We start from the raw sequence: 27,647 nt of genomic DNA, 5'->3' as shown, positions 1-27,647 counted from the left end.
TAGTTCTCTGTTGTTTCTGACAGCTGGGTTCATTTGTGCATTTAAAAAAATAATAATAATAACCCCAATTTTGCACTAACAACTCCTTTGAATTTTGACTGTTCCCCCTAATCCCCCTGCCTGTAGGGGAAAAGAAAAATCAGGCCGAGCTTATTCACACTGGAATCCATGCTGCTAGATTTCTCTTGATATATATTAGTGTTGTCACCAGTATGTCAGGTAATTGCATGCAAATTGGAAATCCAATGTAAGGTACAACTTTAATTACTGCCCCTTTCATCTTTATTTCTGCAAGTCTGCAATAGATTTCTCCCCCCCCCCCCAATGCTTTTAATGAGTTCTAGAGCCACAATCCTTAAGCCACTGACTCTGGAGGGAGAGGAGGAAAAATCCACTGCAATAAATGGTCTTCTCCAAAGTAAGGAATCTAAGAAGAGCAAACTGAGCTAAAGGAAAACATTTGCTATTCATATAACAAATCCATATCAACCAACAATCAAAGGTGACAAATCGGTGATACACCTTGATGCTAAATGTCAGAATGAATATAATGGGAAACAGGGATTGTTCTGATGTTCACATACAGCCAATCAATATAGCCTCTTGGAGCCTTTCCAGGTGAAATGTAATAATAGGTTACTTTTGCTTACAGAGTTTTATTGCTAGCACAATTTCACAATTGAAATTTTAACAATTTCAATATTAACAATTTCAACATAACAAATTATCAAAACATATTATATTCATTATTTTTGAGACTTCCCTCAGCTCCTCTCTCTGATTTCTCGGCACATATTATTCTCTGCATGTTATAAAATTTTACATATCCTTACATTATCTATCTACCATGTTATCAACCAATAAATTTGTGTATGTTTATTCAAAACCTGCCAAGGAGTCCAATTCATTTTGCTGTATTTTTAAATAAATTGTAAAAAGCTCCCATTCTTCCTTAAAGTCACAGTTGTCCTTGTCCCGCAATTCGTATGTCAATTTAGCCAACTCTGCGTAACTCATCAATTTTTCTTGCCACTGTTCTTTCGTTGGGATGTCCTCATTCTTCCATCCTTGTGCTATCAAGACTCTTGCCGCTGTTATAGCATACATAAATAAGTTATTTGTTTTTCTTGACAGATCTTGTCCTACAGTCTCTAACAGAAATGCTTCTGGTTTTTTTTACAAATGTCATTTTAAACATTTTTTTTCAACTCATTATATATTTAGCTTCTCTACATTTCCACCACATATGGTAAAAAGTCCCTTCTTTTTCTTTACATTTCCAACATGTGTTTGACCTGGTTTTGTACATTTTTGCTATCTGTACTGATGTAATATACCATCTATACATAATTTTCATACAAAAGAGAACAAGGGCATGTAACCCTCTCAGTCCGACTGGGACTGAGGATGTACAGGGCAATGAGATGCAGTGGGAGGGGACTATAAAGCATGAACTTACACAGCGTGCCCTCCCACTTTACCTCAGCCGAGAGTTTGACCTACATGCCACCACTCTAGGGCCAGGGACTCCCACAATCAACCCTTTACCGGGCCCTGCAGCCGCCACCGCATGGGGGGGGTGCAAGAAATGCTTCCCCCACACACACTCGAAGATAGACTAAAGGATACCTTGCCAAGGCCTAAAAACCGCCAAAGTTGTGACAAAAGGCTACAGGGAAGGCGAAACCTGCCAATGCAGGGAAAATTCCTTCCCGGTTCTGAATATAGCAACCATCTTACGACCATAGCAGCGCCCACTGACCTGGAATGCAAGCTATTACACTGCAAGAAAATATTATTAATTTGGGAGGGTTGGGTGAGTGAACCTGGAAGAGGAGGAAACAAAGTGAGGTTTGGCCGAAGGGGTCGGCCTCTTTTCCCCTGGCCCTCACCCCACCCCCAGCTGGCCGTCTATTGTCCTCCCAGGCTGGGGGTGGGCCACCCTATCACAGGTGAGAGGCATCCGACCAGGTAAGCTCGCTCGGTGTCGCAAACCCCACCGACCTGTTGGGAAGGGAGGGTAGAAATTGCTACCCAACACCAGCAGCATTATAAACCTCCACACATAATTGGGTGGCAGGTTAGCATTACTAATCTTCCACCATTGTGTAAAGGTAAAGGGACCCCTGACCATTAGGTCCAGTCGTGACCGACTCTGGGGTTGCGGCGCTCATCTCGCTTTATTGGCCGAGGGAGCCAGCGTACAGGTTCCGGGTCATGTGGCCAGCATGACTACGCCACTTCTGGCGAACCAAGCAGCGCATGGAAACGCCGTTTACCTTACCGCCGGAGCGGTACCTATTTATCTACTTGCACTTTGATGTGCTTTCGAACTGCTAGGTGGGCAGGAGCAGGGACCGAGCAACGGGAGCTCACCCTGTCATATGGATTCAAACCGCCAACCTTCTGATCAGCAAGTCCTAGGCTCTGTGGTTTAACCCACAGCGCCACCCACGTCCCTCCACCTTGTATAGTATAGTATAAAATAGGAACCGGGTAGGGTCAGGAGTTAATCCAGACATCAGCACAATAAGCTGTCAGCACTGTCAGAGCACTTGTTGCTTATTTCAGAAGGGCAGGAGGGTCCTTAAGAAACTTGTAGTGCCCCTCATTAAGCACTGAGACAGTCTCCCCATCACTGAGAGCATGGCACACACTTCCTCTCTTCTGCCAACTTTAACCCCCCGCCCCAACCCTTCTGATCCCTAGAACATAGACAGAGAGCAGGGAGTATATGGACTAAAGGTGCTTGAAGAATTTGGTTCCTGTGAATTCTGCTGCAAAATGGACCTGATCTGCACCTCCCAGACTTCTGTGTGGCCTCTGAAAGTAATTATCCTTCAGCCTTGTTTGGGAAGGAACACACACAGGCGTGCATTGTGTTCTCTCAACAGGCCAACACCTCATAACGTAAATACTTCTCTCCCTTTTTGTAAATGTGGGCCAATTTTGGGGGTTCCTAAAAAGTCCACCCATAAACGAGGCAAAACAGAGTTGTTGTCTTTTGCAATGGTAATGAAACCAGCTCGGGACAGTTATATAGGGATCCATCCATCCATCCCAAATTAGGAATCATGCTGGATCTTACAACCATAATGCCTTGGCCTATTCTGACACACACGGATTGGAGCCAATGTTATAGACCCTCTTAGAAATGCTCTCGCACAGATCCACAAAAGGGCTACACCTTTTGCAAAAGCAAAAATGACCTTTTCTTGAGCCAGAGTGTCAGCCTGCTGAGAGAGCACAATGCACTCCTGTGTGTTTTTCTCCCCATACAACCTGCATCTGACGACATAATAGCTCCTGCAACAGCAGAGCAGAAAAGAGAAAGGCTTTGATCCATTGTTTAGGTGAAGCGCATGGTGTCAAACCAGATCCAGACAGCATATGCCAAGAACAGTGAAATAATTCAATTGTCAGTAACATGGTTGGGTGCCACATTTTCCAGAACAAATACACACATCGTCCTAAATGGCGAGGTGGCATTCAATAGAAATCTAGGCATTCCCACATAAGCTATTTGTCATGGAAACAAAGATGCCCCACTTTCCCAAACTGTACTCCAGCTAGTTTACCTTCTCAGAGTAATGAAATGACACACATAATGGTTATTTCATATAGAAGTGGTTCACACATAGCACTTGAATTATTGTCTTTTTTAATATAGGACAGCTGCATATTCCTGTAATGCAGGGGGTTGGACTAGATGATGCTCAGGGTCCCTTCCAACTCTACAATTCTATGATCCTATTATCACTGTGAAGATAAAAATGGGAAACAGTGGGTAGAGCTTTTCCACAAGTGATTTATAAATGACAGAACATTTAATGCTTCTTATTCTCCGGAATAAGAATAAGAAAGTGAGGAGGAATCAAAGAACCTTTTAATGAGGGTGAAAGAGGAGAGCACAAAATATGGTCTGAAGCTCAACATCAAAAAAACGAAGATCATGGCCACTGGTCCCATCACCTCCTGGCAAATAGAAGGGGAAGAAATGGAGGCAGTGAGAGATTTTACTTTCTTGGGCTCCATGATCACTGCAGATGGTGACAGCAGCCACGAAATTAAAAGACGCCTGCTTCTTGGGAGAAGGGCAATGACAGGCCTAGACAGCATCTTGAGAAATAGAGACATCACCTTGCCAACAAAGGTTCGTATAGTTAAAGCTATGGTTTTCCCAGTAGTGATGTATGGAAGTGAGAGCTGGACCATCAAGAAGGCTGATCGCCGAAGAATTGATGCTTTTGAATTATGGTGCTGGAGGAGACTCTTGAGAGTCCCATGGACTGCAAGAAGATCAAACCTATCCATTCTGAAGGAAATCAGCCCTGAGTGCTCACTGGAAGGACAGATTGTGAAGCTGAGGCTCCAATACTTTGGCCACCTCATGAGAAGAGAAGACTCCCTAGAGAAGACCCTGATGTTGGGAAAGATGGAGGGCACAAGGAGAAGGGGGCGACAGAGGACGAGATGGTTGGATAGTGTTTTCGAGGTTACCAGCATGAGTTTGACCAAACTGCGGGAGGCAGTGGAGGACAGAGGTGCCTGGCGTTCTCTTGTCCATGGGGTCACGAAGAGTCAGACACGACTAAACGACTAAACAACAAATTCTCCGGAAGGCTTGAAGTATATTCTTAGAAGCCAGACTTAGAGCCTATTCAGAAGGCCAAAGTAGCTTACCAACATCCCATGCAGAGATGTGCTAAAATGTGTAGTAAAACAGGCATCTGAAGCTGGGCTTCATCCATTTTTGGACTCCCAAGCTGCTATAACTGTAGCAAGTTAAACTAGCCGGCCACCTGACATATTGGAATGCACACACACACACACACACACACACACACACACATTTCCACAGTATCCCAAAGCAATTGGAAGGAAAAGATGGCACGGATGACTAGAGAGATGTATGAAAGCCAGAAAGCCACAGGAGGGCAATAATAATGTTTAATGGTTGGTAAGCAGCTTTCCATTTTCTGCTGCACTCATTTTCGTCTTGAACTGGGGAGGGGGGGAGAAAATGAAATCCTTTAAATATCAGTTTCGTACATCTGGGAGGCATGAAATATCACTATAGACATAATGGAGCTGCGCCCAATGAGAATTAAACATAGCAAACATCCTCTCTGTTGATTTTATTTGAAGAGTTTCCTTGAGGTGATGGATAATTTTGAAAGGAGAATAAATGAGGCTATTTATAAAAACTTAATAAACTCTGTGCTTTAATGTTGTAGAGAAATGGCTGTTTTTGCTGCCTAAAATTCAGGCTATCATAAATGTCAGAAGAAAATTGCTCAGCGTACTACTCCTGTCTTATTTATTGTTTACTAGAAAGAAAAGGGGAACCCTGCCTGCTATGTTCTGCCTTATATTACTGCTTATATTTTCAACTGTAGATGAAAATGAATGACCCAAGGTATACGTTTTCGGGTTGTTCTAGTTTGCTGTAGCCCATCACATTTGTCAATAAAGTCTGGATCCTACACACTGAGCATAAGAAGATGGGGATGAAGTGGTACTTGTCTTGCGGGGGTGCAGAATGGACTGCTCTACCGCAGACTACTGATGGAGGGTCAATTTTTTATGCCTATATAGAAAAAGAAAATCCCTGTGTGTAAAAAGCAGCCAGGGGAGAACAGGATTAGGATTTTTCTCCCTGATACTTTGTTGGGTTTTTCCTTGCATGGAATCTTGTAGGCAGAGGGGATTTGGATTTGATATCCCACTTTATCACTACCCTAAGTAGTAGTAGTAGTAGTAGTAGTAGTAATAATAATAATAATAATAATAATAATAATAATAATAATAATTTATTATTTGTACCCCGCCCATCTGGCTGGGTTTCCCCAGCCACTCTGGGCAGCTTCCATAGAAACCAAAAATACACTAAAATATCACAGATTAAAAACTTCCCTGAACAGGGCTGCCTTAAGACGTCTTCTGAATGTCAGGTAGTTATTTATCGCTTTGACATCTGATGGGAGGGCGTTCTGAGTCTCAAAGCAGCTAACATTCTCCTTTCCCTTCCTCCCCCACAACAAACACTCTGTGAGTGAGTGGGGCTGAGAGACTTCAGAGAAGTGTGACTAGCCCAAGGTCACCCAGCAGCTGCATGTGGAGGAGCGGGGAATCGAACCCGGTTCACCAGATTACGAGACTACCGCTCTTAACCACTATACCACACTGGCTCTCTGGGCATTCGGAAATGGCACTTGACACACACATACACACTCGCAGCAAGTGGCAACGTAGATTCTGCCACCTCAGAATTCTGTCACTTCATTCTGCGGCACATACAGACCAGGCATGTACCACATACCCCGCAAGTGTCCCGGAAAAACACAATGAACACAATGGTCATTTTGGGCACCGTGATATCACGTGATTTCATGCCAAGATCTCGCCCCCCCCCCAGCACTTTTCGGAGGGGCCACGATCTCTACTTATAGTATCCATTTTTGGGTATTATAAGAGCATGCCCCCCAAGTGTGTCCTTTGGGCTCCATGATCTCATAAGGGTCACGTGACTCATGCAGGAACACAGAGAGAGGAAGGCACACGTTGACTGGCTGGGCTCCCCCTGTGCAAGTTGCTGTGGCGGCATCAGCAGTGAGGGCTGGGCTTGCATGGTTGGCTATGTTCACGCTCCGCGGTCTACACTGGCCTGGCATGCATGCACCTGTGTGAGCCCCAAGCACCAGCAAACCATGCTATGCCACTGCAATAGATCAGAAGTATCTACAAAAATAAACTGGTGCCATTTCCAGGTGCCAATGAGGGGAAGAGCATCCATCATGAGCTGGTTTTTGAGGAAATCATCTTTCAATGAACAAAAATTTAAAAAAAAAATGAACCACTAAAATTAATCTGTGGTTCCTCTTCATTTTCACATCTGAAATGCCTGTTCAGTCCTCAAAGCTTGCTTTTCTCTTCTTGCTTTCTTAAATTTGCCATTTCCCACTCCCTTTTGGGTTTAAAACACACACATACATCTCTACAGTCTATTTGCTCTGTCAAACAAAACTGTTGTTTGCAATAAATTGTGCTTCCCATTCGCAGACAACCTTTATTACTGCCGCTTGTTTGCAGAAGTGTAGTTATAGCATTGTCAGAATTTCTGCTATAAATTTTATTTGATTGTATTTATAGCCTCGCAGTGAAAAGGGCTAAGTGCGCTGAAGTTTCTTCAATAGATCTCAGTCCCATAGAATATTTGGTAAAATAAAAATTAAAAATTAAAACAGTGCAACATTACTTTGTGTTTGGCATCTTCAGAACACCTGGTAGGTAGCCTTTATGGTACCTTGCAAAATAATTTATCTTGACCCAGCTATGGGCTCATTCTGCACACACATAAAAAATGGGCTTCTGCCTGCTCTCTTTGCCTGGGGCATTGCAGAGATGGAGAACCTGCAACCCTCTAGTTGTGGTTAGACTCCAGCTCCCATCAGCCTCAACCAGTATGACCAATGGTCAGTGTGAGGACTGTAGCCCAACAACATCTGGAGAGCCAGTAGTTCCCTACCCCTGGTGTTTTGCATTTAAAATGCGTGTGTGTGTGTGTGTGTGTGTGTGTGAGAGAGAGAGAGAGAGAGAGAGAGAGAGAGAGAGAGAGAGAGGAAGAACGAGACTATGAAAAGCTTTAAATTCAAATAGATCTCACCCTGAAAAAGTTCAGCTACAGCTTTTAGTTCAGCCATTTAGAAATACAGCTCAACGTGCCTTATAGACCTGAGGGGTGAGGGGAACCTGGCTCCTTTGATCCATTAGCAAACTTGTAAGAGATATTACGCAAAAAATCAATACTGTCAATGCTGAATAAAAATTATTAATTCTTTAGAGAGGGCTGTTTTCTGAGCAAGTCTTAATGCATAATTCAGTTTGAACAGCCAATTGCTCCTAATATCCCCAATGTGGCGTACAGGGGTTCCACCAAGGCTTCCTGTTTCTGCCGATTTTTTTTCCTAATTAAGGGTTTGGTCCTTTGTTGCTGCTGCTGTTTGCCTTCCGGGGACCCTCCTTTTTTATTATTGGTTTTATTTGTTTGGGGGGGTATGGGTGGGTTGCCCTTTGTTTGGGGGGGTTTCCCAGTTTTTCTGCTAATTTTCTGTTTTTATGGTACCCAAAACAGTACCTTAGGTTTCCAAACATACCCGCAGGTCCCAAAAGGCTAGGGATCTTAAATTAAGTTAACTGGCTCTTCTAGTGCTTCTCTACCTTTTCCCACACAGTAGAAAATCCGAAGGAGCTATTTGTGTACAGTAGTACCTCGGGTTACATACACTTCAGGTTACAGACTCCGCTAACCCAGAAATAGTACTTCAGGTTAAGAAATTTGCTTCAGGGTGAGAATAGAAATCGTGCTCCGGCGACATGGTGGCAGCAGGAGGCCCCATTAGCTAAAGTGGTGCTTCAGGTTAAGAACAGTTTCAGGTTAAGAACGGACCTCCGGAACGAATTAAGTACTTAACCTGAGGTACCACTGTAGTCCATTTTCCTTTAGAGGAGCAAGAACTGGAGATTTATGGGAGATGCTTATAGCTTCATTTGTTTGCTTTAAAAAATGTGCAGGTTGAAAAGAAACAGTAGGGATATGCAGAGCAAGCAGAGACAGTGCTAGCCCAAAGGCAGAATCCGAATCACAGATTGATACATGAACTGCTGCCACTCCATAGAAATTAATAATAACGAGCCCACACTCACACAGTGCAGTATGCAACTAATTACCTGAGAAATGGCTGCCTTGCGTGGCACCAAGGGTTATTCCAGTAGCATTTCACACAGCTGGGCTGGAAGAAATCAACAAAGGGCATAGACAAGGAAAAAATTTCAAAGCAGAAAGGGAAGGGCGACCTGGCCAGGGCACCAGCTAGAGGGACAAAAGCTGTGAGGAGGTCACACCTTTCCACCCAGTGCGAGATTTACGTATCAGCTAAACAAGCTGTAGCTTAGGGCCCCAGTCTCATGCGGGCCCCCGAAAAATTTAAAGGAAAAAACAACTGGATGTACATTTCCAAAATATAAGATAAAAAACAAATAAAATAAAACCAATGAGAATAATAATAATAATTTTTATTTATTATTAAATAATAAATAAAAGCTGGGCTCAGGGCGGCTAACAACAATAAAACAGTACAAAAGTACAGCACCAACAACACTCTAAAATCATTTATTATAAAATTAATTAAATTCAAACCACTGGCCACCATTGGGCCAGAGCTCCGCGAAGATTGCCGAGGGAGGGAGTCAGGCTGTGCCCTGGCCAAAGGCCTGGCGGAACAGCTCTGTCTTGCAGGCCCTGCGGAAAGATGTCAAGTCCCGCAGGGCCCTAGTCTCTTGTGACAGAGTGTTCCACCAGGTCGGAGCCACAGCCGAAAAAGCTCTGGCTCTAGTTGAGGCCAGCCTAACAGTGTTTTGTGTTGTGTAGGCTCCTATGTTGTAAGTCAGGCATGGCCAAACTTGGCCCTCCAGATGTTTTGGGACTACAACTCCCATCATCCCTAGCTAACAGTGTAGCACCCTGCTTGTGGTTAACGCTTAGCTGGAATGAAATATTCAACGCAGCAATAGAGAAATTAAAATAGTAATTTATTTGTCAGACAAATAAATAAGAGGCACAGTGGTACATGGTTACCAAGCTCTGGCCTGGCCTCCTGCCATCCTGGCCAGCACTTATATTTCCTTAATCCAGCCCCCTTTGCTCCTCCTGTGGCTGCCTCTGTCCAATCAGCCTGGTTGAAATTCCTATTGGCTGTTTGCTAGAACCAATCACAAAAGATACACCCACTTCCTTCTGTCCTTATATGGGAGACAAAGAGCTATATATAAATGACAAATAAGTAATAATATATCTTACATGGAATCTTAATTACCAGCTCACCTCTTACCCTCCTTGCCCTATTGCCTTCTAAAACAAATGGTTAATCTTACATTTTTATCTTCAACAGATGTCAAGGATCTTGAGTTCACATCAACATTGAAAGATTTCCTTCAATTGAAGGTTTTTAAACAAATGCCTGACAACTATATATCAAGAGTGCTCTATGGCGTCTCCTGTCTAGCAGGGGGGCTAGGCTCATTTGCCCCTCTGGTCTCCTATTGCAATATGACTCTATGAAATAAGAATCTAGCATTTCTTAAATCCTTTGCATAATTACATTTAAGCCAATATATTTAAGCTAATATATTTCATACATTTGTCATAGGTAGCCTTTTAAAAGAATAAAGCTTCTCAAAGTGAAAAGGAAGGAACTCAGTAAAAAAAAAACAGCTTTTAAAAGAAGCCTCTTCAGTTTGCACCCCTCCTTTCACAGCCAGCTAGATGCTTCTCCATTGCTCTTGGCCTTTCAACCTTAGGAAGAAGATATGGCTCATTTTACTGGGAGGCAAATGGTATTATTTTCCCCATTCCTAATGGTGTTTTGCAATCTGCAAGGTCAGTTGTCTGTAATTCCTTTTTTTATGACTTTGAGAATTGTTTTTCCTGCTATAAATCAGGAGGCCCCCTTGTCTTAGGAGGAAAAACATCTTGCCAAGGTTCTTTCTGCCTGGCATGAAACATTTGAAAATCCTTAAGCTTATTTTAAAATGCAAGCCCTGATTAAACATATAGAAGCTTTGATAAAAATGCAGGCTTATGATTAGATGCCTCAACAGGACCAGTGATCAGGGATGATGGGAATTATAGTCTCAAAACATCTGGAGGGCCGAGTTTGGCCATGCCTGATGTAAGTAATGGGCCCCACCTGCTAGCCTGCTCCCTAAAATATCACTATCTTCTTAACTGTATTTCACTATTAATATAGTTCTTCATAATTGTATTTCAGTTCAACAATTACTTTGATAAAATACATACTTTGTTATGTGCAAATGGCTTTAGATACCTATTTGGTCCATAAATTACCATATAGCATATATTCAACACAAAAAAACAGGGACAATTTGTTGTTGACAAAGGACAGCTGGACATAGAAAGGGCCCCATTACCTTCAGTAGCTTAGGGCCTCATCAAACCTAAATCTGGTCCTGCTTCCACCCACTGCACACAGCCTTTGACTGCTGTTTTAAAGTCTATTTTGATGGCATGTGAATGACTATTTGTCCTGCAAGGCAACACTTGATGCTTGGTAATTGTTTTTAAAGAAATTCAATAAAGTTGGCAATAATAATTCAAAAAGCTTTTTAAGATTGTTAAAATGTTTGACCTGAGCTGCAAGTCCACGTATCCTTCTTTCTTGATCCTACCTTCTCTCTCTCCCCCTCTCCTCCTTTCTCTCTCCCTCTCCCTGTCTCTCTCTCTTTCCTCTTCCTTCTTTCTCAGGATCACTACCACGGCTGCCTGCATGATGGATTTACGCAGGTACCCTCTGGATGAACAAAACTGCACGCTGGAAATTGAAAGCTGTAAGTTGTCTCCCCATTTTCTACTGCTTATATAAAAGCACAAACTTGTTTTGTACTTTTGTACAATGTGTGGCAAGGAATCTTACAATGTATACCGCCATCTACACCTAAATTGCTACCATATTTCTGAGCCCAAATAAAATTGCTTATATCTCTTGCCTAATTTGCAATATTGTCTAAAGTATAAAGTATAGTTTGACTATTAATGTTTTAAAACATTTTTGAAACATTATGCTGACTCTTTACCGTATCTTTAAAATAGGAATATAACAAGCTGGTCACATATACAGTATGGTGGTGCATCTAGATTAATTACGGTACTGATTAGTTTAAATCAGTTAAATATACCATGTGTAGATAGTACTAAGCTACACAGTCCAATTGCCTGACTCTGTCCAAGGCAACTTCCTCTGTTGCTGTGAGAATTCCTACTCCAGACTCAGTGTATCTAATGCTCCACAGCAGCGAATATAGCTTTGCTTCCTGGTTGGTTGGTATCTTGCACCTGTGTGTATTTGTTCATTGGCTGCAATACCATTAGATTACTATGAAAAGGAGATAAAAACACTGCCCACCATCCTTATACGGAGCCCCCCCCCCCCAGGTCTCAATAAACCTCTTGCACTAGTTGGACTAGGAAACTTGGGTTTGAATCTCCACTCTGCCATGAAGCACAGTGTGACTTTGTTAGCTGCAGTGTCTTAGCTGAATCTACTCCACAGCATTGATGAGATGATATGTGCATTTGTGCATTTGTGTGTGTGCTTTGTGCACCACCCTGAGCTCTGAAGGAAGATAGAATAAAAATGCAGTTTGTACAAATAATACCTACTTAGGACTTCAAGAACAGAGTTGGGGGTGTTGTCCTGGGCTACATGAGGCTCAGTGGGTCACAAATTGTGCATTCCTGCATAAGCAATTTTCTGGCTTTCTTTTTGCCCTGACTGGTATCTCTTCTGCTTACAACACTTTTAGCATCCTTGCCATCTTTCGCAATGTTATCCACCATCGTCAATTACTATCAAACATAGAACAGCAGTCGCTGAATACTAATTGCCAAATGTAAAACACTAAATATCAGATTGTGAGCATTCAGCGGGTGTCGCCATAGAATTGGCTTCCACGTTAAATAAGAGATCGTGGGAGGAATAGAAAATGTCTCATTAAGGCATTTATGTTTCTGGAAAAGCCCGTCGCTGTGTTTTCCTTCTTTCTGCGGAAATAGATGCAATCTTAAATGTACATAATGGCTGAACAAAGACAGGGGTCAATTTGAAGAGGCATTGGTATGCATCAATAGAAAAATATTCCAGCCCCGTGCTCAGTGGTTGGTTGACAGGAAGCCGGGGGGGGGGGGACACTCCAATAGCTGCATTCTTATTTGAACTGTCATTGCCACTTACATTGGCAAAAAGCATTTTGACCGATTTGTGCAGAATCATTATCACTCCCTTCCTGAGACAATATACTGCACTGTTACGGTGGCTGCATATACAATACCTTGGGTTGAAGCATGAAAACACACTGCATATTATTGGGGAAGGCCAATTCTGCTGGAAGCTAAAGACCCCAACTGTTTATCTGGGCATTTGGGAAAGAGTGGATGTGGCTGATGACCTACCTTATTTTTCACTCCCGCTACACTGGCTACCGCCAATGTGGTATTCTAGAACCCATACAGTCCAAGAGCACTGATTAAAAAAGGTAAAGGTAACCCCTGGACAGTTAAGTCCAGTCAAAGGCGACTATGGGGTTGCGGTGCTCGTCTTGCTTCAGGCCGAGGGAGCCAGCGCTTGTCCACAGACGGCTTTCCAGGTCATGTGGCCATCATGACTAAACCGCTTCTGGCGCAACAGAACATCATGACGGAAGCCAGAGCACATGGAAACCCCGTTTACCTTCCCACCACAGCGGTACCTATTTATCTACTCGCACTGGCGTGCTTTCCAACTGCTAGGTTGGCAGGAGCTGGGACAGAGCAACGAGAGCTCACTCCATTGTGGTCTAAACCACTGAGCCTCTTGGGCTTGCTGATCGGAAGGTTGGTGGTTCGAATCCCGTGAGCACTGATATCTAGTTATGGGGAACTTGGAAACAACAACAGCCATATAGCTCAGGAATAATATGAACCAGTCTACATAACTAAGCTTTCCTCCTCCTCCTCCTCCTCCTTCTTCCTCTTCCTCTTCTTTTTGGAAAAAGGCTTAAGGATAAACAGATGTTATTTGTCTGTTTATTACATAAATATCCCACTTTTCTTTCAAGGAGCTCAAGGTGGCCCACAAGATTCTCCCTCCTCTCATATTTTCCTTACAACTCTGTGAGTGGAGATTTGAATTTAGGACTGTGACAATCCCTCACCTGACAGATATCACAGCCATCTCAGGAAAACAAGTGCTTAAGGCAGCTCATCAAAAACCTTGTCATGAGCTTAGAAACTATGAATTTATGACTTGTAACTAACTTCTGAGTGTCTCTCAATGCACTTTAGTGCTGCTCAGTGACCTGTAAATTCGACGAAAATCTAATGCAGTCAGATAAGGATTGTCAAGTGATGTGTTAATGAACTTAGAGGAGAGGCCAGGGGGGCTTATGGATCCGGACTGGTCTGGGGGAGGGGGACAGGTAGCAGTTTTGACTGTTTATGGACCAGGGGAACTTGACTCCAGGTACTGGTGACTTCAAGACTGGATTATTGCAATGCTCTGTATTTGCAGGTTCCCTTGTGCTTGAACTGGAATGCTGCAGCATGGCTGCTGGCAGGAGTGAGACCTGCTCAAAGATCGGCACTGATTGCCGATTTGTAACTGGTCCAAGTTCAAGCTGTTAATAATGGTATTAGAAGCCCTCAGCTGCTTGGGACTAAGTTTCTTGCGGGATGTGCCCACTAGACTGCTTTGGTTTGTGAGCTGACACTCTTGCAATATGAATCAGCTGTCGAACTTCCTGTTAGAAAATATTTAAGAACCTTTGAAAGAATGTGTCATTAAATTTCAACTCAAGTCCTGTGCAAGGTTACACGCTGAACCTCTAGTTGCTTTGATGTTCATTCATTCTCAGGGTACGACAGCCATACTCCTAAACTCCAAAGACTGAATCGCCTACGTTTTCCCAGCCGTACCTAAGAACCCAGGTCTTTCATAAAGTTCTGGCAAACAAAGCAGATGTTGCAGACAGGCCCTAGCATGTGATGCTGTTAGAACCTTGGAACTTCCAGTCTGTTGTGTGATAGCCCTTAGCAACTTTTTATTCAGTCAGCTCACAATTAAATCTCTATGAGCAGGCAGCTGAAATTGTGAATCTTGTCGTTTCACTTTTTTTTTTTTTGTGGGGAGAAGAGGCAAGGACTGTTTGATGGTAATGCATTCATCCTCACACTGTTGGCCTTTGGCACAGTTTATGCATTTACTGGTTTTCTGCCAATGTGTGAACAGCTGCCTGAAGCACAGACTCTCTGAGCAAAGAATTAATTTAAAGGTTTTCTTTGTCTGTTAGTGAGCTTGCTGCAGCATATGATAAATTATTCCAGTCCTCGCCGCAATGGGAACTCCATTTTCATCCTCCATTTTTATCCTCAACTCTTACTTAATGAATTCAACATGTATCCACAATTATAAACACTCTTTAAAAAAATACAAATGATATAGCAACCAGTTAACAACATGTCTGAGTGAGGCAACACACTGTGTTTGCAGTAATGCTGTGTTTGTAGCAATCCTTGCTTAATGTTACCTGAATGTGCCCGCTCACCCCTCCCCTCTGCTATGGTATGGTCGCAATGTGGTGATTGAAAGCTTTCACTTCTACTTTTACAAACTGCAGTTTAGAATTATGTTCAAACCAAGACAAACTATTGCTATTCTAACCAAGTTTGGATAGCTCCGGTTTACTGAAATAAGCCAACTTCAAAGCATAGTTTATAAAGCTGTCTTGTTTCAGTAACAAAACAGAAGATAAACCACAGTCTAGGGTTCAGAAATAACATTAAACACAGTTTACTAAAAACAAAAATTTCCGTCTTCTTCCGTGTGGAAGGGGGGACATGTGAAATACACTTTGTTTTATTCAATTCCAAACCATAGTTTGGCATCATGATTGAACATTCAGAAGATGTTCGTTCTCTTGTACAATGCTTGTGCGATGCTCACATCTTAATCATGTTTTGTACTCCCCAGTTTCCTAAGCAGTGGGAAGTTCCAGGGACAACCTTATACGTTCAATTTTTGAAATGTTGGAGGGTATGAAATCCTGATAGGTGAATATCTTGATGGGCAGCTAAAATATTGCACTCTACAAACTAACAAACGAATATGTATTGTGTTTGGATTGGGTCTGAAACCCAGTCAAAGCCCTTTTCTATAACCAGCCATTTCCCAATCCACCGGTACCTGATTCAATCTGGCTGCTATTTACTTTCACTGTGGTTGCAGAGTTTAACATGAATCTTGCCTTCAGATGCAAAGTTTGCAAATGGTAGTGATGCAACATTCACATGTGGGATGAGTGAAAAATAGGTGTGAAGCGTAAGCAAACCGTAAATTGAAAACTGCAGGGATTTTGATTTTATTTTTAAGTCAGATAGTTCTTGCACAAAGCAAGGAGGTATCTTGCAAGTCATGGCTGCCCCCTGCAGCTGGTCTCAGGGCTCATTCAGATCCTGCTCAGCCAGAGGAATGCTTATTTTGCAGCATGTTTGCTAACCTTTCCTTACTGCTTACCTGAGCCACGTGTTTCACTTTTCTACCGGGACTAAGAAAAGCCTTGCTTTAATTCTGAGTAGATATGCATATGGTTTCACTGTTAAATCTGTGAGAGGCGCAGCACAATCCTATGCATGTTTACTCAGAAGTAAAGCCCAATTGCATTCAGTGAGGCTTACTTCCAAGAAAGTGTGCATAGGATTGTAGCCTTATAGACATAGTGCCCATCATTCCAGTGACAACTTATGATTCAGGCCTAAATCCCCAAGCCCACAACAGTTCCTCTGTAATATTTTACAGGGCTATCTGTTCTTCATCAATTATATTTCTTCCATTTATTATTGTTGTTGTTTTGTATATTTTATACAATTTGAGATCTATAATTTTATAATTTGTTATACTGTAATTGTGAAATTCCATTTTAAAAAATATTATTTAAATTAAGAAGAATAAGAAAGCCCAAGTCAGAACTTCTCCAATATCTTCATGTTGCCTTTGATAGAGAGCTGGAGAAACACTTAAATAAATACAGTAGTCTTCAACTTTGGAACGGATGCTTTCTTTTATCAAAATGCAATAAACATTATATAAAAGCACAGACATAATATTTTGTTACTTTTGTTAATCTTTCATTTGTTTCTCATGGAAAATAAGTGGCTTGGTATAAAATCTGGTGATGAAAGCTTGTTTATAATTTCTAACCATCAGAAATTGCCCAACAAGAAATAAAATAAAATAAAAATAAAAATAAAAATGGCGGACATTCACAGTAATGGTCAGTAATGTTTGTTCTTATTTTCATTTTATTGACATTTTATTGGCTTTGATATTTAATTTTACTCCTCAACTAATTTATAAAACATTTGGTCAACCAACTAACATGCTTGGGTATATCTTTCCTATTGCAGATGGATACACAACGGATGATATTGAGTTCTACTGGAATGGAGGGGAATCTGCTGTAAGTGGAGTTAATAAAATTGAGCTCCCTCAATTCTCAATTATCGACTACAAGATGATCTCAAAAAGAGTAGAGTTTGCAACGGGTAAGCAGTGAGCATCCCGAGACATACTCTGGGAATGGCAGTAGAAAAGAGACATGCTGTGGTTTCACTTTTTCCTTTTTTATTTTTTAAATAGGGGCATACCCTCGGCTGTCACTGAGCTTTCGACTTAAAAGAAATATCGGCTACTTCATTTTGCAAACCTACATGCCTTCTACTCTGATAACGATTCTGTCGTGGGTATCTTTCTGGATCAACTATGATGCATCTGCCGCACGAGTTGCACTAGGTAATTTATTATTTGGACAATGAAGCTACTTAAATATCCTTGGTGTGCAGTGGCGTAGCGTGGGTTGTCAGCACCCGGGGCAAGGCAAGTAATTTGCGCCCCCTAACCCTAACCCCCAGATGTTGCGCCCGGTGCGGCCGGCCCCCCCTGCACCCCCCACGCTACGCAACTGTTGGTGTGTGAGATTTATTCTTTTCATTTATTAATTCATTTTAGCATGTTAGAGGGCTCTATGTGCTCCATGTGTTGTGTTGTTTTGGTTTTCTTTCTTTCTTTCTTTCTTTTTAAAAAAACCCATAATGGCACCTAACATCCTGGCAATTTTATACTACTGGTCATGTATCTCTTTTTTTAAAGTAAACTTCAAGTCCTTACAGTTGTGAAGATAGCGGTTGAAAGTATGGGGGAATTTCAGTGTATCCCAGAAACTGGAAAGGGAGGGGGGTGTAAATAAGATTTCCAGAGCCATAATATATGAGTCATACCCTCCCAGTTCTAGTCATTGTGTTCTATCTTCTAGTTATTGCGCAAAACAAGCTTAGTTTGTATAATTTATACAGTTGCAGACCATCTCTCTGCCTGGATCTCATGAGAAAATGATGGTGACTCTGAAAAGGAGTCATAAAAGATAATGTGCTATGTTGGCAATGCTTCTTTGGCTGACCAAACAAAAAGCTTTTCCAGTTACAATAACCGATAGCTGATGGCAGTATGGGAAACTACCTTATATTACCCTTAACCAGGCTTCCTCAACCTCGGCCCTCCAGATGTTTTTGGCCTACAACTCCCATGATCCCTAGCTAGCAGGACCAGTGGTCAGGGATGATGGGAATTGTAGTCTCAAAGCATCTGGAGGGCCGAGGTTGAGGAAGAAGAAGAGGAGGAAGAGGAGGAGGAGAAGTTTGGATTTGATATCCCGCTTTATCACTACCCGAAGGAGTCTCAAAGCGGCTAACATTCTCCTTTCCCGTCCTCTCCCACAGCAAACACTCTGTGAGGTGAGTGGGGCTGAGAGACTTCAAAGAAGTGTGACTGGCCCAAGGTCACCCAGCAGCTGCATGTGGAGGAGCGGGGAAGTGAACCCGGTTCACCAGATTACAAGTCCACCGCTCTTAACCACTACACCACACTGGCCTTAACAATGTTACTACTTCCAAAAGTCTGCACCCAATGCTCCCTATGAAAGTGCCATGGGATGTAGCAACTATGCTGCTACAGTGGTGTAGGAATGCAGGGATTGGGTGTCTATATATTTGTAAAATACATTTGCAATGTACAGGTGGGACCTGTTCAGGATTCAGCCCAGATAGCCAGGCAGGATTCAGGATGCTCCATTCCATTCACCCCTCCCTAGTTTTGTCCCCCCCTCTCAATAGTTAGCATTATATGCTTATCCTCATTTAGCTGTTTCTGGTGAATAGGGGATAACTCCAAATGAAGGAGTATGGTTGTGTTGCTGCAGATGCATTGTTCCTTCTCTCCGCTCTCCTCCCAGCGGTCATTCCTCCTGTGGTCACTGCTATGGATACATGACCTGACAGCCTATCTCTAGGCACTGCGGTCATCTTCAAGGGACTTCCACGCAGCAGGGTTGATGTTGCCAGCCTGTTCATGTCATGTTTGCGTACATCTTTGTAACGCAGAATTGGTCTGCCAATGGGAAACCAGCTCCCTGCACAGCACATCCTTGGGGATCCTGCCATCTTCCATTCTGTGGACACGACCAAGCCAGCATAGAATAAGAATAAGAATAAGAATAAGAATAATTTATTATTTATACCCCGCCCATCTGCGCGGCTACCCAGCCACTCTGTGCGGCTTCCAAAAAATATTAAAATACTGTAATACTTCAAACGTTAAAAGCTTCCCTAAACAGGGCTGCCTTCTGATGTCTTCTAAAAGTCTGGTAGTTGTTGTTCTCTTTGACATCTGGTGGGAGGGCGTTCCACAGGGCAGGTGCCACTACCGAGAAGGCCCTCTGCCTGGTTCCCTGTAACTTGGCTTCTCACTGTGAGGGAACCGCCAGAAGGCCCTTGGTGCTGGACCTCAGTGTAGAACGATGGGGGTGGAGACGCTTCTTCAGATATACTGGACCGAGGCCATTTAGGGCTTTAAAGGTCAGCACCAACACTTTGAATTGTGCTCGGAAATGTACTGGGAGCCAGTGTAGGTCTTTCAAGATGTGGTCTCGGCGGCCGCTCCCAGTCACCAGTCTAGCTGCCGCGTTCTGGATTAGTTGTAGTTTCTGGGTCACCTTCAAAGGTAGCCCCATGTAGAGTGCATTGCAGTAGTCCAAGCAGGAGATAACCAGAGCATGCACCACTCTGGCGAGACCGTCCGCAAACAGATAGGGTCTCAGCCTGCGTACCAGGTGGAGTTTGCCATTCGTATATAGGATTTTAGCAGGTTTGTTGGTGGCATCTTTCCACATGAAGAGTTCCCTTGTGTACCAAGCTCTTTCCTTCTTCCTAGGGATCACCACTGTGTTGACTATGACCACCATCAGCACTCATCTCAGGGAGACACTGCCAAAGATTCCCTATGTGAAGGCAATTGACATCTACCTAATGGGGTGTTTCGTGTTTGTGTTCCTTGCCTTGTTGGAATACGCGTTTGTGAACTACACCTTCTTCGGCAAAGGCCCACAGCATCAGAAGAAAGCAGCTGAGAAGGCCAGCAGTGACAAGAGGAAACTGGAGATGAATAAAGTTCAGGTAACTGGTTGCCTGAGTTTTCATATATTTCCATTTACGTATATCAGGGTGAGGTTGAGAAGCAGGAAGGAAGCAGCACTTCGGGAAACCCTTCTGGAGCTATCCTCACTTGCGCCATATGAGAGAATTCCATATGGAATATTTGTATGCAGCACAGGACAGGACAGCGATGAAAATGTTGACCTAGTACAGGGGTCAGCAAACTTTTTCGGCAGGGGGCTGGTTCACTGTCCCTCAGACCTTATGGGGGGCCAGACTATATTGGGGGGGTGAACGAATTCCTCTGCCCCACAAACAACCCAGAGGTACATTTTAAGTAAAATCAGACATTCTACTCATGTAAAAACCACGCTGATTCCCAGACCATCCGCGGGCCAGATTTAGAAGGCGATTGGGCCGGATCCGGGCCCGGGCCCTGGCCCTGGACCTTGTGGCAGCTGCAAAAAAGGCAAATTTCATGCTAGGGATCATTAGGAAAGGAACTGAAAATGAGACTGCTAAGGTCATAATGCCATGATATAACTCTATGGTGCAAGCATATTTGGAGAACTGTGTACAGTTCTAGTCACCTCAGCTCAATAAGGATTTTGCAGAGTTGGAAAAGGTTCAGGAGAGGACAGTCAAAATGATCCAGGGGAAGGAGTGACCTCCCATATGGAAAGGTTGCAGCCTTTAGGACTTCTTAGTTTGAAGAAAAGGGAAATAAGAGGTGACATGATAGTTTATAGAATTGTGTATGGCATGGAGGAACTGGATGGAGACATACCCCCTCAAATAATACTAGTAACATAAAACAGTTGTGCAGGGAATATGCATGTGGACCATGCTGTCAACCCCAGCTGCTATCATGCAGGAAGAGAAAATGCAAAAGCAAGTCAGGGCAGAGCAAAGGTGAAGGCAGACCACAACAGAGTTGTAAGTTCATATCAGCCAGGCAGTAGGGCATTACCCATTTGGCCTTTTTGCTGTTGAAATGCTTCCTGGCCATCTTAGTGGTGTAACCACAGGCTGAATTCTCACCAGTTGCCAGTCCCGACAACTTTACTCTTTGGTGAAGATACACTGAAGCAGTGGTGACTGGCACCCATTCGGACCAGTAGGGCAAAAGGCAGGGAGACCAGCAGCCAATGCAAGATCGAACCATTGAATTCTGGGTTGTTCCCCAGAATCCTCCCTGCTGAGTTCTACAAGGGCCAGTCTGAGTCTAAGGAGGACGTAGTTAAGAGCTAATGCTGCCGCACTCTGTGCTGGTTATAACTAAGAAGACAGGCAGGTGGGGGGCTGGTTGAATGCAGCATGAGGTTGGTGGGTCAGTGTCCCATCCCCCTAATGGACCAGCCTCCAATAGGGCCATTTTCTTTTAAGTGTAGATTCTGAAATGGACTGGATTGGTGCCCTTTGATCTCCCAGATGGGGCCATTTTGACAATATCATCCTCTGCCTTATTTTTATTTGTTTTTTGCTATTGCCATTTCTATTTAGATTGGCCTTCCCCTTTTGTCTCCATTCATCTTTCTCCTTCACTCTACTTTTGTAGAAGTCTCCGAAATATGGGATCTGAAAAGAGCTCTGTGGGTTGGATCTCCCTACCCTTAACCTGCGCAGAAATGTCACATGCTGGATAATTGTGATGTTCTTTCCTTTTGCAAGTTATTTATCAACTGACCTAAGGTTGGAGATAATAGTTCTTCTAGGAAGATGGGCAGTCATTTGTGGGTATGTGGGCAGTTGAATGATAATTTCTCCCTGTTCTTTTGGTCACCAGGCCATTTAGCCTTAGCTAGGCACATAATTTTCTATCCGTATCAATTTTATCCTGAACGTAGGACACCCTGTACGTGTTTCCTCACAATGGAAAAGGACCACATTATCTACTGAATCACTTTCCACTGCCGAGTCTGTAACACTGGGCAAGCAGAGAATTTGGGCAAAAAAAGGTGCACCACCAGAGAAGAAAAATAGAGATTATTATCTCCTTCCGTTTGGGTGAATGTGTTAATTTGTTAGCAATCATGATAAACTCTTTGTTATGAATTGCAAAAATTATAATTCAGAGAAAATGAATAGTCTGGTGATTTATCCAGAACAGGGGTCTCAAAGTGATTTAGAAACTCATTTTAAAATGTAGCAGGCTCATTCATAACACTTTAAATTAAAGCAGTAATTCATCCAACACTTGCCTTGTAATAAGCAATGAGTGCACAGTACTTTAAATGAGGGGACTCACATGAATCATCAATATAAACCATTAGCATTTGTCAGTTATTAGTCTTTACAATGGAGAAAAAACAACAGAGAGATATTAATGCTATTTGCGCTTCTATTGCAGGTGACTATATAACAAATCTGGGAAGGCCTTGAATTTGCCAGTTGAATTGTTCAGTAATTAAAAGACTATAGATGTGCAGTTCATCAGGCAATAATAACAACAGCCTACGGTATTCTTGTTGTTCGTTCCCTGCATCTTATATTCCAGAATGTAGTTTCTCTGAATATGGAAGTTTAGCTATCATGGCTTAATAGGCATTGATAAATTCAATCCATAAATTCATTGAATCTTTTTCTAAAGCTCGACACCATCACTAAGACTTTTTCCTATATATAAAAAAAATCCCTTCCACCTTGAATTATCTGCCATGAAGTTCCTGCAGAAGATTCTGAGGAAGGTTATAGGGCAAAGGTGGGGAGTTTGTGGCTCTACAAATGTCATTGGATTACAGCTTCCATCATCCCCGACTATTGGCTCTGGTGGCTGGGAGTGATGAGAGTTAGACTTCAGCAGCATCCAGCTGTTGGCAGGGCAGCAACGCTCACATGAGCTCACATCACTGGTGTCACTGTGGCTTCCTGGGAAGGAAAGGGCTAAGATGGCAGTGTGGTTGGCATGGTACAAATTCACTGGTGGACCCAATCCAGCATACCCAGGCTTCGCTACCACCTCACCCCTCTCCCTCCTACTAAGCCACAGCGGCACTGGTGATGGGAATTTGGGCAAGTGCCACCAACCCACTGTGGTGATCACACAGGGTCCCCGGACATTTCACCATCTATTGATCCCTGTGCCACCACTTTATTTCTCGCTGCCACCACCCAGGCCCTACCTGGTACAATACTGAGTCCAGTCAGGGTTAAATTGGAACATAAACTTCTGTTTATTTACTGCAGTTTAACAAGCGTGTGGTTTCATAAATGGTATCGGTCAATTACAATCATGGGGTGCCTATCCAGACCTATAACTTCCACTACCTGCTCTCACTCACTAAACCACCTCTCAGATATTTACTTGTCTTCCTAGCTCCTAACTGTTCCTGACTCAGCTTATTTCGCTACACTAACTCAACCTACCCACAGACTCTATCCCAATTCACTCCCACTCCAACCAACCACCCAACTCCCAACGAACTCCTCCCTTTGCCCCTCCCAGAGCTGGTTTTATAGTCCCTCTGACTCCACCCCCCTGGGTTCTGATTGGGTAACCTGTTTAACTATTTCACCTCCAGCACTCTCATATATTAGCGTCACACCCACCAGCAGGTTTCCCTTTCAGGCTTATTGGGCAGCTGTTCTTGAACTGAGAATGCACACTGAATTCTGTGACTGAACACAGCTGGGAGGTCACCGGTACTGGGCCAGCCATTCTTCAGGAAAGCTTGCCATTGTTACCGATATTCTCTGCAAATATTCACTGATTAGCTTCCAAGGAATCCCAGAGACTCCCAAATGCAGTCTGGAAAACCGCTGCAATAATTACAGGTTGAGTTACTGGCCTGTGGTCAACAATAATGGCTGCTCAGCCCAGTACACCTCTCTGCATTTCAACCAGCACAACATTTATTTCACTGCACATTCCTTCCTTCCTTAGACTGAATCCTTAAATGGATACCTGGCAAGGGCTATGAGGCTGCTGGGTGACTCTAGGTCCCGTTTCTTCGAGGGAGATAATGACTGTGAACCTCACAGAGACTGTAATTGCAACAGTAAACAGTTCAATTACACTGGGCCATTAAGGAAGACACTACTGTAGGTTACATGCGTAGCACAGGTGAATATTACTTACCACCTTCCTACCACTTCACTTACTTCTAGCAACTTCTGTTAATTTTTAAATTTTAATGAAGAAAAAAACCCACATAAGAAATACAAGTAAAGATTTCATCAGCCATTTGACCGTTCTGAAGCACTAGTACCTTCCTGATGTTCTGTGAAGATAGGCAGTGGGAACAACAGAATAATCAGTATTATTACAGACAGAAATAGCTTTAAAAAGGGGTGGGGACTGGAAATCCTAAGGAAGGTTACAAAATACAAGTGTTCCCATTAACTAAAACAATCTCCAGGTTCTTTCTCTGATTCCTTTTTCTCATTTCCTCATCAACTCCCCTTCTCTGCCCTCGTTGTCATTTCCTATCATGCATTTTGTTCGTTATCATCTCACTCATTTGCTAGTGTGCCAAACATCACCAGTGGCGTAGCGTGGGGAGCCCAGGTGCAGTTGCCCCAGGCGCAAAATTGTTAGGGGGTGCAAAACTTCAATACCCAGTGCTGCCTCAATACAGATGCGTGCTTCTGTTGCTGGGCTGCATTGGAAACGGCTTCTCCATGCAAACCAGGAAGTGACATCTCCAGACAACGGAATTACTCTTCTTTTCTTATCTCTGCAGCTGTGATCTCCTGGGTGATGTAGACAGCGTTAGGCAGTTGAATGTGCATGCATACTTAGTTTCCCTCCCACTACTTAGTGCAGCCTCAGGCGCTGGCAACCCACGCTACACCACTGAGCATCACTAAGGAATTAAGAGACCTTCTCTAAAGCCATGTGGTTGGAGGATGGATGGCGGCTAACAGATTGAGGTTGAATCCTGACAAGACAGGAGTACTGATTTTGGGGGACAGGGGGCAGACGGGTGTGGGGCATTCCCTGGTCCTGAATGGGGTAACTGTGCCCCTGAAGGACCAGGTGTGCAGCCTGGGAGTCATTTTGGACTCACAGCTGTCCATGGAGGCGCGGGTTAATTCTGTGTCCAGGGTGGCTGTCTACCAGCTTCACCTAGTACGCAGGCTGAGACCCTACCTGCCTGCGGACTGTCTTGCCAGAGTGATGCATGCTCTAGTTATCTCCCACTTGGACTACTGCAATGCACTTTACGTGGGGCTACCTTTGAAGGTGACCCGGAAACTGCAATTAATCCAGAATGCGGCAGCTAGACTGGTGACTAGGAGTGGCCGCCGGAACAACATAACACCAGTCCTGAGAGATCTGCATTGGCTCCCAATACGTTTCCAAGCACAATTCAAAGTGTTGGTGCTGACCTTTAAAGCCCTAAACTGCCTTGGTCCTGTATACCTGAAGAAGTGTCTCCACCCCCATCGTTCAGCCCAGACACTGAGATCCAGTGCCGAGGGCCTTCTGGCGTTTCCTTCATTGTGAGAAGTGAGGTTACAGGGAACCAGACAGAGGGCCTTCTCAGTAGTGGCGCCCGCCCTGTGGAACGCCCTCCCTTCAGATGTGAAGGAAATAAGCAGCTATCCTATCTTTAAAAGACATCTGAAGGCAGCCCTGTTTAGGGAAGTTTTAAATATTTAATGCTGTATTGTTTTTAACACTCGCTTGAGAGCCGCCCAGAGTAATAATTTATTATAAATTATAATTTATAAATAAATTATTATTATTATTATTATTATTATTATTATTATTATTATTATTATTGTTATTATTATGCTCCTCCTTTAGATTGACGCCCGTGGGAATATTCTTCTTACTACCCTGGAAATGAGAAATGAAGTCAGCAGCGCCAATGTGCTGGCAACTTTGAATGACCCGAGAGCTACCATGTACTCCTACGACAGCGCCAGCATCCATTACAGGAGGCCTGCCACCACAAGGGACCTCTACAACAGGAGCACTTTGGATAGACAGACAACTCATCAAAAAGGACGCCTACGGAGAAGAGCGTCGCAGCTCAAGGTCAAAATCCCAGATTTGACTGATGTCAATTCCATAGACAAATGGTCCAGGATGGTTTTTCCTATCACCTTTATCCTTTTCAATGTGGTCTACTGGCTTTATTATGTGCACTGAGTTATGCTGTGATCCCTCCACCTGCCTAGCCCAGACTCCTGTTCTCAAATTTGCCAACCTTAAAGACTGTTGTAGCCGCAGTGCTACATATTCAAGGTACAATATTCAGCCATTCTGTGGGTTAGGGTGCCCTTTTAACCATATCCCAAAAATCAAACCATGTTTACTTCAAAAAAGAAGACAGTATCTATTTGAACATGCGCTCATCCTTTTAGATCTGCTTTCAAAGAGCGACACTGAAGACACAAGTGCTACCCCTCTGTTTTGTTCTAAGGTTATTTCTGGTGATCTTTCCTTTCTTTTTTCTTAGCATTTAAAACATGGCGTTGAAATTCTGCCTTATTTTCCAAAACACATACATTGGTCCTAACCGTAGGCTTGTTCACACATTACACTGAACACAGATACCAGCTCTCTCTAACACATGTACAAGTGCTTGTGTAAAAGAGTGTGCAGCTAATTTGTTGATTTGTACATCTCGGCACAGGTATACATACACTCATGGAATGTTACATGTTTGCGTGTACAGCTCAACTATTTGTGTACACAGATTGTACACTCACGAAACGTAACATGTGAACATTCCTAGCACCACCATACTATTTGCCAAACAAAGCTCAAGTGTTATTCAAGAAAAGGCAAAGCTACAGCTGCATGCAGCCCTAATCACACTTATCTAGTAGTCCGTCCCGTTGAACAAAGTGGTTTCCAAGTAGACATGCACAGAAGTGCACTGTACACATGTCACCATAAATAGGTTCCCAGATCAAGAACTGATATATAGCTTGAACTCCCATATAGAGTGCTTCTGACACTATCAGGGCAGATTTAGGGTTGTATCACTTAAACTGTTAATTCATAGATCAAAAACATGTCGATGAATTGGGTAGCTTTTTCAAATTGTTCATAAATTCTAATACAAATTACTGCAACAACAAAAAAATCATGGCTAGCAGGGGGCATCTTAGAAACAGACTTCTGTGAAGGCAAAGCCTCTTTCAAAACTGCAGGAATGCCTGCTACAACATAACCATTTTCTTTCTTCAAAACTATAGCTTCGTTTATATGCAGATGTATGCGGATTTAATCAATAATCGATTTGATCTCATACAATTATTTTAAGGAAATCTCTGTTTGGTTAGGTGACAAGTCTAGACAGAACACCTAATGTGTGTCTTTGGGATCTGGGCTCGATGGCTGGTCTACAGCACAAGTCAAGCTGTACCAACATTACATACTAAGGGTTGCTGGAAGAAAATAAGTGCCAATTCAGATTTTGCCTTTCCTGCTCTGTCATGGGGTTAGTTTTGTGAGAACACACTGGAGTCTTTATTAGCAATTCCTGGCCCCTATCAGAGGACATTTTTCTCTCTTTTTAGGAGCTAAAGTAGATGTGGCATTCCATCACAGGTCACCAATGACCGGTGCCTGAGGGCACACATCAACTTACAGGCG

The 27,647-nt window shown here is 43.2% G+C and overlaps 1 protein-coding gene across 1 annotated transcript in view; it reads left to right on the top strand.

The window, feature by feature from the left end:
* The window catches only part of GABRB1 (gamma-aminobutyric acid type A receptor subunit beta1), an 87,418-nt gene extending 60,198 nt beyond the window's left edge, over positions 1-27,220 (top strand). The window contains exons 5-9 of the mRNA XM_081875842.1: positions 11,324-11,406; positions 17,015-17,152; positions 17,247-17,399; positions 19,872-20,113; positions 25,845-27,220. Coding sequence (XP_081731968.1) covers positions 11,324-11,406; positions 17,015-17,152; positions 17,247-17,399; positions 19,872-20,113; positions 25,845-26,192 — 964 coding nt within the window. The 3' untranslated portion in view covers positions 26,193-27,220. The remainder of the gene's footprint in view (positions 1-11,323; positions 11,407-17,014; positions 17,153-17,246; positions 17,400-19,871; positions 20,114-25,844) is intronic.
* The last annotated feature ends 427 nt before the right edge of the window (positions 27,221-27,647 follow it).

The sequence above is a fragment of the Podarcis erhardii genome (genome assembly GCF_964252035.2).
Source record: "Podarcis erhardii genome assembly, chromosome: 9".
Classification (NCBI taxonomy): Eukaryota; Metazoa; Chordata; class Lepidosauria; order Squamata; family Lacertidae; genus Podarcis; species Podarcis erhardii.
This window is presented reverse-complemented; position numbering and strand designations above follow the sequence as displayed.